The 14,808-nt window shown below is 37.1% G+C and overlaps 1 protein-coding gene across 4 annotated transcripts in view; it reads left to right on the top strand.

The window, feature by feature from the left end:
- HELZ (helicase with zinc finger) overlaps positions 1-14,808 on the top strand; it is an 85,520-nt gene that overhangs the window by 18,319 nt on the left and 52,393 nt on the right. For 2 of the 4 annotated variants that reach the window (XM_072936949.1, XM_072936948.1), the window contains exons 3-10: positions 944-980; positions 4,307-4,431; positions 6,561-6,617; positions 7,373-7,421; positions 7,842-7,917; positions 10,844-11,042; positions 12,077-12,184; positions 12,489-12,786. In XM_072936949.1, coding sequence (XP_072793050.1) covers positions 944-980; positions 4,307-4,431; positions 6,561-6,617; positions 7,373-7,421; positions 7,842-7,917; positions 10,844-11,042; positions 12,077-12,184; positions 12,489-12,786 — 949 coding nt within the window. The remainder of the gene's footprint in view (positions 1-943; positions 981-4,306; positions 4,432-6,560; positions 6,618-7,372; positions 7,422-7,841; positions 7,918-10,843; positions 11,043-12,076; positions 12,185-12,488; positions 12,787-14,808) is intronic. The other 2 variants (XM_072936952.1, XM_072936950.1) reach the window with 1 other exon arrangement.

Genomic DNA, 14,808 nt, shown 5'->3' with positions numbered 1-14,808 from the left:
AGTCACAAGACCTTGCTGGGCAGCTTTAAGATAAGTCTTGCCCATCTGATTAAGGGAGTGTTTTAAAGCATTCTTTAAATAAATAGCTGGATTGGACTATTCAGTGTGCAAAACAAGAATTGGGAAACCTCTTCAATGAAGAAGTGACCTGACTTATGGCTCCTCAGGGGAAGAGATTCACAAATAAGTGAGGCTGGATTTTCTAATAGAAGTTGTGTTACCACAGACTTGACCTCTCAAAATTATTTATGTAAATTAATAAGCAGATTGGTGCTTGGATTATTTAATAAATTTCTGACACTCTTTGCAAATCCTCTGAGGCACCTATCTGGATGTTCATCATAGTGATACTATTGCAGTGAGTGTGCAGGGACTTCGGAAAAACACTTGAAATCAAAACCTTCCTATTAAAGACTTGAATTATATAGATACGTAAAGTCTTAAAAGAGGAAAATAATCAAAAATTTCCTTTTGTTTAAAAAAAAAAATCTTTAAAATCACTACTGAAAAAGAAGAATAAAATAATATCTTAAAATTTGAACATTACTGTATTAGTGCAAGATTAAAAACCAAACAGTGTCTAGAAAGTCAAGTTTTATATTTTTTCCTAGATGTTGGGAGCCACCCAAAAACATTTAACACACACACACCTTTGCCCATTCAGGCTCCACTTTTAAAATGTCCACGTGCTAAGAATTTGAGGAAAAAAAAAAAAATCAACATTTTAACTGAAAATTTGAGAAAAAGACAGAAATTAGTCTTAATTCTAAGAATTAATTATATTATAATTGACATATAACTTAATGTTCTTTACATGTTCCACCCAGGAAAAGACAAGGTAATGGTTTCTAAAAAGTTTTAAAAAACTTGTAATTCAAGCATGTAGTTGTTTATGCTAACTGCAATAATGCTATTTTTAAACTTTTCATGTTTTACCTTTCAGAAAAAGTATGGGCAAGCAGATGAAGACTGTAGGCATGGTATGCTTATTTCTTTTTTTTATTACATAGTGTTATGAATTGCAGTCAGTTGTCTGAATTTTTAAAACTGATGCCCAGATTGTTAGTTTGCTAACAGTGTTTTTTCCCTATTTAAAATTATGTATCTGCTTTATAATACTTTTTCTGCCATTTCCCCCCTCCCCGCCCTTTTTTTTCCCCCTTAAAGAGAGATCTCTCTGTTTTTCAGCTCTTACTCAAATACCAGGACTCACATACATGTCTTTGGCTCAGTGGTGCTATTTGGCTAATAGTTATTTTAGTGCCAAATGTAGGAAGAGTTGATAACGTCAGGATTCTCACAAAGACAGTTGATTGTTCGCCTTTCTTCCCAGGGACATGGTGGATATTTTGGTTTGCATTTGGGACTTAGTTCAGAGAAAATCAAGATGATGCACATTTGTTAAAACATCCAAATGTGCCTATGTCACATCCGTCTTTTCATGTGTCGCTGCCTTGTTCAGTTTGGGTATTTTTGAAGGAATTTCAAAAATTCCTAATCCTCTGTTGTTCGTTTATAATGCAAATTATTCAGAATTCACTGAGAACTCACTGAGTTTGCAGGGTGTTGGAATAGAGTTTATCAGTTAGATTTGGAAAGAAAAGGTGGGTAGATCCCACCTTTTGGTTTTAATTCTTTAACTACTCCTAAATGTTAAAGGAAAATTTTTCAGGTGACAGTTTTGTTACACAGACTGTGATCTACTCTTCTGACACTCCTATGCTAGCAATGATAGTCTTTAAATTGTTTCTTTCTGGGTTTGTGGATTTTATATTGTTTTGGTTTTTTTTTTAATGTGCTTTTCTTCACTGATAGTCAAATCACGGTTCAGGGAATTTGTGGGGCTCTGCAGCCTGCTTGTGAAGGTCAATAAAAATTGACTAAGAAAAATAAATTTGCTTTCTGTAGGTGTAAAATTAAGGTTTGATACCTTTAAAAAAGTCTGATTGTCACTTAATCAGTATCATTCTTGAAATAGCCTGAGATTAAAAAAAAAATTATTTTACCTTATTGATACATGCTGTAAGGGTGTAATATTCTAACTTCAGAGTTGTCTTTCATGATGACAAATAAAAGTGAGAGACATAAGGAAAGCTGAATGATGGTTAAAGGGGGTGGGAGGAAGAATGCTGTTTTTAATGAACAGTGTTCTCATCAATGAGCTCTGATGTGTTTGTCATAGGGGACAGGGGTGACTTTCATCTGTGGAACTTTTTCTTGGTGTGTGTCTCAGTTGTCAGTATCTCAAAGGAGCTGTTATGGTAACTGCTTGTCATCTCTCACTGGACAGGCATAGAAGTGGGTGGAATAGGACCTATGGTGTCTATCTTCTTTTTTAAAATTAAGTAGAAAAAACAGTCTTTAAATGTATTAGTTAACAAAGAAATATCATCCAGATTTATGTTAATTTACTTCATTCATGCTGGCATATTCTGCACATGTTATTTCCCAGATCTAAAACTGAGGACAGTTTTGAACTTAGTAATACCATATTTATGTATGTATATAAAAGTGTTGTGTATGTGTTTATATATATATATATACACACCATATTTTTAGGCATAGACAAATGAACGATTTGGTTGTGGTTCTCCAGGATGTATGGTTATCAATTGTAGCCCAGCACCTGACATTTAGAGTATCTGCATTTGTAATCCCAAAAAGTCTTAGTTTTGATTTTATGTTTGAGTTATTGTTGGAAAGAAAATGCCTTAGCATGTACTTGACAGGCTTTTTATAACGGGCAAAGCTTTATTCAAGCTGCTGTTCTGCCTTTTTACAAGACTTGACATGTTGCACAGCTATGATGGTTTTATTTGAACCTGAATGATCAGTGTATTCTGGAATAGCTGGAGAAATACAGTGTTCTTTATAGTTCTTTACATGTTCTTCTGTATGCTACTTGTAGTGTTACAGGGAATGATGATAGCTTAAAATCTGTTAAATTATTCCACAAATCTTTCCCAGGAGATAGTACTTAATGGGTTGCAACTTTTTATGTGCAACTGTATGTTTTAGCTTGGTGATACTCAAATAATGATATGAAATATAATAATTTGAGATTTCTGTGTTATATTTTTGTATCTATGGAATATATTAATTGGAGATCTAATATTTGAGATTAAAATAGCAAGCTGTCAGACATGTTAAAGCTATTTTTGGTGCTTCTTCTTCTGATTTGGGAAGTAAGTTCTATTTTTGGCAATGTGGTCTGTACTATCAGATTGGTGAATTCAGACTAATCTTTGAGGCACTTTATGAAAATGGATTTAGTTACCATTGCAGTTTGAAGAGATGCCTAGTTGTTTTTATTTAAATGTTTTGTGGGACTATTTATTTATTGAGTCTTTCATGCAATTTCTGTTAACGTCTGTTGAGTGAGGAGTTTTGATTTATTATTCTAAAATGTAATCCTGAAGTTGTGGTGAATGTGAAATTCCTGTTAGCACTGAGAGGGGCTGTTTGCATCTGCATGAGTAGCAGTATAAACACAGATGTTGATGTTGCTTGCAATAACAGTTATTCCATAATTCCTTAATTTTAAACAACTGTCCAGCCTTCTTTTCAATTTACACGCTTAGCTTTTAAGCTTTTAAGTCACTCTGGCGTTTCGTTTTCTGGACAGGTAACACATGTGATTAAGTGTTGTTGCAGCTTGTCTGAAGCACGTCTGTATGGTGAAATAAATCCTGTCCCTGCTGGAAGTGTTCAGAAAGTGTCTGTTTGGCACTGCTCGCTGCTGATCGTGCTAGGAAGCATTCAGAAAGTTTTCTGTTACAGGGAGCCTGTAAATTTCTGGGCTCAGACAATCGTTCCTATATGCCACACTTTGCAGCATAAGTGAATAAAAGCCCTTTTAGAGGAGCAGGAATTGCCCATGAGGAGGTTGGCTATTTTTGGAAACGACAGGGCATGTGTTTTGTGAGCATGAATGGATCTTCCTGAGCATGTTTGTGTTACTGAGAGGTTGTTGGTTGCTATTTCTTTTTTATCCTTTCTGTGAGAGGAGGTCCTTTGTGTCTGTGTCAGGTATTTGAATTTACCCTTCCCATATTTAATTTATGTCTATTTTAGCATGTAAACACGACAACCTTTTTTGAGCTCATGTGCAACATTTATGAGCTGGTGGGAGACAAGCTTCAAGTTAATATTAGACAACAGCACATGATATTTAATTTACATCCAACAAGCCATGGATTTAACCTGAGCTTCAGACTTTTTTTTCTTGTTAAGGGTGAAGGAAAACTGTATGTTTGACTTAAATGGGTGGTGTGCTGAGGGTAATAGTGACTGATTTGTGTTGCAGTGCTGGGAGAGGGGCTGGCCAAGGGCGATGGATCTCTCCGGGCAGTGCTCTGCTGCATGCATCTCAAAGGGAAGCTGCAAATTGTGTCTAATGTTCTTTCCAAATCACTGATGGGGGAATCACTGGTAAGTGGGTTTGCTGCAATCTACATTGTTTAAAGAAAGAGTTTTTTATTTCCTTCTTCTAAAAAATCTGTTTAATAACAAACTTCCAAACATATGGTTCACTGGCAGCTTGCAACAAAAATGATTTGTGTGGAAAAGATAAATATATGGGCACACATATATCATCAGGATGCCAGGTTGTTACATAACCAGTGTTTCAGAGTTGTTGTGATTTTGAAAACTTTTTACATTGCTGGCCCTGAATCCTCAGGGAATGTAAAATAAATTTGCATATTTGTGCGACTTACAAGAATTATATAAATCTTAAACTTTTCCTTGCTTATTTTGAATTATACTTGACCCCATTTTGTTTGGACTTCAGGAATTCTATCCATTAAAGCAGAAAAAATATTGATTGGACTTTTAAATAACTGGCCCATGATAAGGTGTAAAACAGCATAAAAAGCTTTTGAGGACAAGAAAAAAAGCTTTGCATTTCAAGATGAAGATAAAGGTTTGAGTTCAAAGCTTCTATTTTACCCTTGAACTGTTAAAACTTGTAAAGATGCTTTTAACCCCAGACATGTAAGTAACTTCAGACTTTTATGTGACTACTTATATGGGGAAATTAGGGGCATATGTAAGCCTCTAAAGAAGTGTCCTTTTAATTTATGTAGTCTGGATTAAATAGGCAGTTCATCAGCATGAACTGCTGGTCTTAATACACCCAGAAACATGGTCATAGCTTAGTCAGACTGAGGGGAATGTGTGACATCAGAAACTTGCAGGATAACCTCTTACCTTGAGATTGGATCCTGCTTAGCTGAATCAGTAGGTTGTTTTTGAGAGTTATGTTTGCCTGTCTGGGCTGTATCCTGAATTCCCTTCCCCCCGGCCATTGGCTATTTTTACATAAAAAGAGGTTTTTTTCTTTGTTTAGCTGTTTTCTAATGAAAAAATGTTTCATTGAAAAATTCCTGGTGAGGTTGAAGGAAACTTGCCTTCAGGAAAAATTAGTAAAATAGTCTTATTGCAGGGAATGTGGAGTGCCCTTGTTTTGAGCTGTTGTTGTGCAAATAAAGGTACCTTTGTATAGAGTTCCAGAGTGTCATCCCAAAGCAGGGTTTGAGAGGTTTTTACAAGCTTTAGGTTGTTAGACACGGTTGTTTTCAGTAGGAATATTAAAATCAGCAGCTGATTTACTGACTGTGCCATTGTCTGAAAGAAGAAGTGAAACAAAGTTTTGGAATGAATTTATTGAAGAGTTGGAATCCATCCAGTTTCCTCCCCAGTGGCTTAAGAGAATGAATCTTGGTAATGTTTTTTTGCTCTATTACATTTAAGCTCAACAAGTTCAATTTTCAGCCTTCTGCTGAAAAAGTGAAAAATCATTTTGGAAAAAGCCTAAGTTGTGAGGATTGTTAAGTGGGTAAGTTTTCAGCAAAGAATAATTTCTCCTGCTCAATAGCACAGTCTGAATGTGGAGAAGTCTAACATATGTAGTAGCACTTAATTAAAATTCTGCAAGAGATTATTGAAGTAAACCCCACAGGTGTGGGTTCCTTTAATTAAAATTTTGACTTACAAGAGTGTGAAATTGTTGCAAATACCTATGTATTTCACATAAATTCAGTTTTGAAAGATTTTTACTTCAATTGTACTTGACTGTGCAGTTAGTGACATGGCTAATCTTTGCTTTTGAGGGAAAACTCCAAAAATTACACAGTCTACATCAGAGCAGGAAGAGTTATGGAGCTGCAGAAATTAGTGATCAGTAAGGTACATCCTTAAAAAGAAATAAATCCATCACTGCAACAGCTGTGAAAATTATTATATTAATTCTTCAGAGCTGAAGTGTTGTAATAACCATGGTATATTTTTTTCCTCAAGTTCTTCTTCATGTGGTGCTTTCCTGAATTGTCCTGTATTGATACTTGCTGTAAGTCTAGTGCTGGTTTGGCCAGTGTAGAATTCCCTTTTTCACCACAATGTTTATTCAGTTTTATTTAGTGTCATTTAAAATTGGTGTTGTAAGCCAAATTAATTTTTATTTCTCCTGGTGTTGAGGGGAAAATGGACTTGGTTGCTGTGGTTTAGTGCACATAATGAAGGTTTATGTGTTCAATAATTAATATTCTTTCTGCCCCCAGAACGGGATGGTAACTAAAGATCTCACGCGACTGAAAACACTTCTTGCTGAAACAGAGGTAATTATGAGGATATTATTGGGAAAATAATGAGCAGTACCTGAAGCAGCTGAAGGGCTGCTTTCCATGTGTCCCAGGAGATCCAGGCTCACTGGGAACAGGCTGGTTCAAAAATTATTGTTTCTGCCGTGTTGGTCTTTACCCACCAGCCTCTTCAGGAACTTTTCATCCCAGTCTTGCCGGATGTATGAGAAAATAAAAAATGATGCTAATAAGTTGTTGATTCCTGAAGTAGCGAGTAGAAAGAATTCCAAGTATTTAGATCTGCAGTATTTATTTATTTATCTTATCACATTTTTCTCTGTTGGAAATTAGTCTGAAGTAATGAACATGACTTCAGAAATTTTTAAAATATTATAAATACCTTCTCAACCACCTTTTCTTCTTTTTTTCCTTATGCTTAGTTATTTATTTGGGCTTTATTTTTGATGTAGATTGAAAGCTGAAAGACTTATCAATGTAGTTTAGTTTTTGGTGTTTCAGAAATTCACTGCAGTCCACATTGTTGATTGCAGGCTAGAGTTTGGTCTTGTAAAAATCTCTAAAAGTTTTTTCTAACCAGTTGACTTGGTGTTCCTGTCAGAATTCCTGTTATTATCAGAATCCCTGTTATCAGCAGGGTTTGTGACTGGAAATGATTTCAACTTATGATTGATATTTTTGTAATAGTTGTTCTAAAACCCATGTTGACAGCAGTTGTTGATGAAATTATTTTGTGTTCCTTTATAACTGTGGGCTTTTTTATATAATTGTAGGCAGCTGGTAAAGTACCATCAGGATATCATGTAGAAGATTTAGAAGAAGGTATGTAACTCAATTTTAAAGCTACATAATTTCCTAGTGAGAAGACTTGGATCCTGCTGAATGCTCAGCACTGCTTTGCAGGCAAAACCAAAAAAGAGGCTTGACTGTTGTGATGAGCCCGAATGAGGTAGAATTACTTCAGTGTTGACTGAATTTGGGGGCAGAAGTTTCTGTTTATTGACCAGAGGGTTGTATCAGAGCCTGCTGCGTTCTGCAGATGGTTTGAAATCTGCCTTCATCACCTTTGCTCTAAAGAGCTTGTTATGGATTATAAATCAGTTTGGAGGGGGGGGAGGATGTGTAATTTTGGTTGTGTTCAGATACACCTTGAGTTGATGCTCAGAGATGTGTTTCCCTGAGCAGTTGCTGTCTGACTGGAAAACTGAGAATTGAGGAATGATGGTGGTTGTGTCCCGGCAGGGTCACGGGATGGTTGGCACTTCCGCCCCCCTCCCAGGGGCGTCACCAGCAGTGAGGAGTACACTCTGTGTAAAAGGTAAGAGCAGTGAGGAGTACACACACTGTAAAAGGTGAGAGCAGTGAGGAGTACACACACTGTAAAAGGTAAGAGCAGTGAGGAGTACACACACTGTAAAAGGTGAGAGCAGTGAGGAATACACACACTGTAAAAGGTAAGAGCAGTGAGGAGTACACACACTGTAAAAGGTAAGAGCAGTGAGGAGTACACACACTGTAAAAAGTAAGCTCTTTGCTTCATTTTACCCTCTCCAAGGGAGCAGAATGGTTCCTCTTTCATTTACCTGCTGACAGAATGATGAAGAGGCCAGGAAAGTGAAGGTGCTTGTTAGAACACGAGTTGACCTGTTCACAGCTTTTTGGAAGGTTTTTTTTTCAGTTTATCCAGCAGCACTTCTGTTTATAGAATAGAATCACTAACTCAGTTTTCATAATACAGTGATTTGAGGAGCATTTTTCTAGTGGCCGGTCAGCATCTCTCTTTCTCCCCTACCTTTTCTAATTTGGGTGATTTCAGAGGTGTGAAAAGTTCTCTGGCAGCAGTGTAAGCAGACTGAAGCACAGTCAGGTTTCAGTGCTGCCTTCTGATAAATGAACTTCGTTGGTAGGTGGGCTTTGTCTTTAGATAAAAAAACCCAGAATTTCCCTCAGATCTCATTGCTTTCCCTTTTGCATAAAGTCAAATACACAGACAAGATCCAAAGGCTTATATTGGTGTTTCTTCTTGTTTTTTCCAGTCATCTGGTCAATATTGCCTGTACTTTGTGTTGTTAATTGTCATTGCTCTACATAAAACTGTATTAATATATATGGAGAGGAGCCATTATTATGCACTTGATTCTGCCATTTATGTAACTAATGCAAATTATTTTCAAAAGCTCTGACCTGGTTTTTAAATGGCATGACTGAACTGCTGATTTTGAGCAGCTTTTGGCATGATTTTCTAGGGATGCTGAATCTTGGCAACTCTTCTTGACTCTTAATCATGTCTGGTGCTTATTCAGCGATTTTAAAAAAGCAGTTATTTACAATTTTTAGCTTGTGGTGATCTTTTGTTGAGTAACATCTATCCCATGTTTCCAACCATTGCTCTGAAACATTTTTCCATTGAAGCTGTAATGAGCTTTAGGCTCGCTGTTAACCCTTCCAGTAAGAAGGATATGCTTTGCTCAGCAAATTCCTGTGAACAGCATCATTCTGACCAGGGACTGAAGATTTTAGTTCCTTAGGAGGCAATTGCATGTACTGAATATGAATTTTTGAAGGTCTGGTTTATTTTTCCCCTGTGCCATAAAGCAGTGGGAGTGCAGCATATTTATTCTAGATAATGAAGCTATGGAATTGCAGGAGGTATTAAATAAGAAAGTAAAATTGAGGGGAAAAGGAGTATTTAAAATATGAACAATGGGATCTTGGAAAACTTGTATAATGATGAAAAATTTTAAAGTAATATGCTTTCCTGTTAAATAATGGAAAGGAAGCTCACTTGATTTTAAATCTGCTATGTAGGTTATAAGAGCAGGTCAGCAATTTTTTATGCTTGCACTCCATTTACTTTAGGAAGTGAAATTCATAATTGTACCTTTAGCATTCTAATGCAGTGGTGAATTGGAAAATTGACAGAAAGAATACTGCCAAGAAAAAACATTTTAATTTAACATATATTAAGAAACATAGCTTGAGAAGGCCTTTAGTGACATGGTGTTATATATCATGTTTATTTTGTTTTCAGTTTGGGCATGCAAACTTTCAAGTACATTTCATAAAGGAAAAATGTATGTTAAATCAAATTATAGCCACTGATGCAGGTGTGACCTAGATGTGCAGGTACTTGTGCTGCAAGGTTTTCATGTCGCAGTCAGGTATGGCTTGGTTTTGTCTCAGCTCAAAGTTTACAGTTTAATTCAGATTACATAACACATGTACTGTGGAAATAAAAAAAAAGTGATATTTGCATTAACTTTTTAGTCTCCTTTTGCAAAACAAACAAACGAAACAGTCTCCTGGCCAAATTTTATTCTGTATAACCAATGCTTTCCTGGTAGCTTCAGGACTTAAATCTCCCCCTGTTTCATTTTCATTTTGTCATTTATTTTTTAAGTGCTTCAGTTTTGAAGAATGATGGAGCTGCAGCTACTGCCTTGTGGTTTATAATTTTAATACAAAGTTAAATTGTAAAAATAACCCCCAAGTTATACAGGCATTTGCCCAGACTTGCAGTCAGTTCTGGGAACTAGAATGCTTCAATTGTATACAGGCCTTTGGAATAGCATTAATTCGATGCATCAGCACATGCCACTAAGTGGAAAATGTATTTCTTTAAGTAATTCTTAGTGTCTGCAAGAATAGATCCTTTTAGACTAATACACCCTTTCCAAAGAGGAGGATTAAACCTCTTACTAGAGGTTTCTGTGTAGGTGTATTTAGTAAAAGGGACCATGTGATGTCACTGTTGCTCCAGGAAAAACTGCTGATTGAGTATTTATCAGCTAATAATGTAATCACTGGAAGAAATTATGCTATATCTTTCCTTTGCCCTTGATTAACAGGAGGCTTTGTGCATATTAATACAGTGCCTAGTCATTTCAGGGATGCTCTGTGATCTCCTTGTGTTAATTGCTGTACAAACACTTGATTCTGTTTTCTTTAAAGCTGGAAATTTCTTGAGACTTCCATCCCCCTGTATTTCTAAGAAATGTTATATATTTTCCTGGGCTTTGCAATGAGAGAAGCTGCTGCCTCTTTTAATAATGCTGTATAAATGTATATATATATATTTCCAAAGTAGTTCACATGGACTAAACTGCCTTTAGTTCTGTGAGAGAAACTTAAAGAATGTCCAAACCTCCTTCTAACTTTACAAGTAAAATTGTGATTTCTTTTTTTTTTTCTTATAAATTGGAGGCTGAGAAGTTCAAGGCATAATGTTTTTCTATTTTATGTAGATTTTTAGAGCAAGGGATCTGCAGGTATGGTGCCCAGTGTACTTCAGCACATTCCCAGGAAGAGCTGACAGAATGGCAGAAACGATACGCTTCCCGCTTGATCCGCTTGAAACAGCAGAAGGAAAACAAGCAGTGCTCGGGCAGTTACATGGAAACCCTCATTGAGAAATGGATGAATTCCTTGTCTCCTGAGAAAGTGGTAAGGAAAATATCCTGCTTCTCTATGTGCTCACTTTTAAAACTAACATGAGCCTGGTTTTGGCCCTGAATATCAGAGCTGGTCGAATCATTCCTCACCGAGAAATTGTCAAACCAATTTACTCCCCTTTCCATCCTGCCCTAGGTCTTTTTGAAAAGAGACTTAGGCTGATTTGTGGGTTAATCACAGCTTGTTAATTCTGCATATTCACTACTCCCAGTGTAGGATGGGTCAGCAAGTCTCATGGTATTGTTCCTGTTCCCTGACTAGATGGCAGAACTTCCTAAACTGGAGAATAAGTGGTAAAGGTTTCACAGCTTAGTGGGGAATTCTCTTACTCTTTTACTCTCTAATGGGGAATAACTCTTACTTGCATGTGGCACCTTTTCTCTGCCTGCAGCTGCAGGCACTGGTATGAAGAATAGCCAATCCCCCAAATATTCAAAGGTGTTTTAGTACCAGGGAGTGTGGGATATGGATATGATCAAAGTTAGCAGCTCTTTGGAATTAGAAAGAACATTTTTTTGGCGCCTGACCAACTGTACTTACTATTGACCTTAAGGAGCTTTTGGTCCAACTATTGTTGATTAAATTCTGAGAAAAGTGGACTTTATGCAAAATGCATTGATAAGTAGAAAGCCTGATTATTGTTTCCTGTTGTCTCAATAGTCTTGTTGATGTCAGTGAGATCTGGGATCTTCTGGGCCTCACTGTATCACAGATCCATTTTTCCAAATGAATTCTGTTCTGCTTTAGACATTTACAATTAAGTTGTTTATTGAAAATCAAGTCTTGTGGTTAATTGTCCCTAAATGGTTCTATTCTTCACTTACACAGTGTGATCTGGTAGATTTAGCTTGTTTCTCTGCATTAGCACATATTTACATTAATTCCTGTGTGCGACTTGCATCAATCCTGCACAATCTGGAAACCACTCTTCCCTCTTTCTATTAAACAAAACCTTTTTCCTGAATGTTTGTGTTTTGATACTGCCTGTAGAAGTTTAATTTTATCTTCCTTTTCTTTTGATCTAGCTTAGTGAATGTGTAGAAGGAGTGAGAGTAGAACATAATCCCGAGCTCTCAGTAACTGTCACCACCAAAAAGTCTCACCAGACATGGACATTTGCTCTCACATGTAAGGTAGGACTACTTATTTTTTGAAAGTTACTCAGTAATAACTAAAATGCAACCCACAACTTTTTGCAACTAAAATTTCAGTTGCATCATTCTTAAAATAGACAAACTTCCTAGCACCATCCCTTCTCTCTCTTTTTTCCTAGCAGCTCTGGTGATTATATATCAACTGCCCAGATTTCTGGAAATCATGTAGGACGTGTACCTGCTCTGAGAAACTGATAGTTCTTATTAACCCTTTTTATCTGATTGCAAATGAAGATATTCCTGGAATAATTTCAGTATTTCAGCCTTTGTATTTCTTTTCCAGCCTGCAAGAATGCTGTATCGAGTGGCATTGCTTTATGATGCCCACCGACCACACTTTAGTATCGTTGCAATATCTGCTGGAGACAGCACTACCCAGGTATCACAAGAAGTTCCAGAAAACTGTCAGGAATGGATAGGAGGAAAGATGGTCCAGAATGGAATAGATCACTATATATACAAAGTCAGTATAGCCTTTAATACAGAAATCTTTGGGACTTTTCGCCAAACTGTGGTGTTTGACTTTGGATTAGAACCAGTCCTCATGCAACGAGTGATGATTGATGCTGCTTCAACTGAAGGTAATGTACTAAAACTTCTTTTTTTGTATAATGGAGATCTTTCATGCCATCTCTTTCCTTTTGAGTTTTGGGCAGAACAGCATCTCTGTCCACTGCTCGTGAATGTTTCGTGCTGTATGTTCCTTATAGATATGAACAGAAATAGCAGGCAAAAGCTTCAGAGGGTGTAAATCAGGCAGATAATTGGAATATAACTTACTTTGTGTCAGGATATGGCTCCTAAGTGTGATTAAAATGCTGGAAATTTCTAGCTTGGTGTGTATCTGAGTGCAGCACTGCAAGTTCTGTCTTTATAAAAACATGTTTATGTTTTTATAAACATTCTTATATTGATGAAGACATTAAATATGTCAGAAAAGGTCGTTAGAGAAATGAAGTGTTTCTGTATAAGGATACACAGGATAATAATTCCAGTAATTAAAAAGGACTGTCTTAGAAGTTGGTTTGTATTTATTTCTTCTCTTGTAATACCTGAATAGGATTGTCAAAGGCAAGAGACTGAGTATAGGCTTGTAGCTCAATAATTTGCTGCTGACATGAATTTTGAAACTGTAAACTTTATTTGTGTTTTGAAGTAAAAAAAACGAGCTACAAATTACTGTGTTTAATCTGTTTCTTAAACTGATCTATGTCTCTCAGTTCCAACCTGAAATAACTCCAGTATGAGAAAAATGTCAGAAAATGGAAAGATGTTTGAAGAGGTGCAAAAAAAGAAGGAAGCACTTTGATTTATGGTGTAAGAGAGCTAAATATAGGTCACTATATCACTTGGCAGTGCGCCATTGGGTGGGATACAGGATCTTAATTTTTAATGAAAATTTGAGAGATAAAAACACGAGTGAAACAGAATTGTAGCACTGGGATTTAAGCAGAAAGAAGAAGAAAAAGGAAAAGGAAGGAAAAAATACGAGGCTGAGAAAACAGCAGTTTTCTATTCCTGGCCTTTATTTTCATGTAGCAGATTAGCATTTTCAGCATTCATGGAACAAAGCTGTAAATAGCAAATACCAAAGATCATGATCTTTTGAGATGCCTCAAGTGCCTGGAGCCAGGAGCAGGGGACTGTGCATGGTGTAACATCTCTTGAGCAGAGGGTATGGCACTGCCAGGGAGTGGGAGCTGTTCCGTGATCTCCATGGAGCATGTGGGTAATCACAGATCTCCTAAGCCACTGGGCCTGTGGAGAGCAGTCCTTGCCTTTAAACCTGGGCAAGATCAAGGGAACCAAGCCACGAGTTACTGGCAGAGTCAGAGTTCCTGTCAAACCAATCTGTGGTCTGGGGCCTTAAACCAAGTGCTGACCACAGGGGTGCCAGGAACAGCCAGCTGAATTCCACATGGAGATGGTGTGTGAGGTGGAGGCTGGAGGAAGAGGAGGTGCTGCTACATGGAGGTAGCAGCCCCAGCGTTGGGTGCTGCTGTTTCCTTCACACGTTGCCTGTCTGTGTGCACAGGGACACTGAAGTCTCAGGCAGGACACCACTAATTCTTATTTCAAATGGAAAGAGTGTGTAAGAGCTTTACAGAAAACTCTAGCTACAGAATCTTGGCCTTTTTGCTGGGCGTGTAAGAAGTGTGCAATAGGCAAGGGAAAGGGATAACTACATTGGATCTGTGCCCAATTCCATAATTTCTTTTACTTTTTGGTATATATGAATTGAGATATTGTGGAAATGCCTTTTTAACAGAAAGATGCTTGCGGTCTCTATGTTTGCATATAATTCAGGGCCCTGTTGAGATGTTTAGGCAGGAATGAAAGGTCAAGATTAAAATATTTTAATAGAGGAGCCTCCATTCTGCATTTTGAAATCTTTATTTACAGCAGAAGAAGGGAGCTGTAGGAAGTTTTCTGTGCACTGATTATGTACTAACTGCTCTTTAAGAAAGTGTCACTGTGTGTGCAATCTGTGCCAGGAGCTGTTTATGTCAGACTTCCAGGGAAAGCCTCTCCAGTGCTGGGAATTAAATGGCTGTTGTTCCAGCAAGCAAGGAGTCAGTCGCAGCATAATTACTGAGCTTTTG

Source organism: Taeniopygia guttata, chromosome 18, assembly GCF_048771995.1.
Source record: "Taeniopygia guttata chromosome 18, bTaeGut7.mat, whole genome shotgun sequence".
NCBI classification, from domain to species: Eukaryota; Metazoa; Chordata; class Aves; order Passeriformes; family Estrildidae; genus Taeniopygia; species Taeniopygia guttata.
The sequence above is the reverse complement of the archived record's forward strand: the minus strand, read 5'-3'. Positions and strand labels throughout refer to the sequence as shown.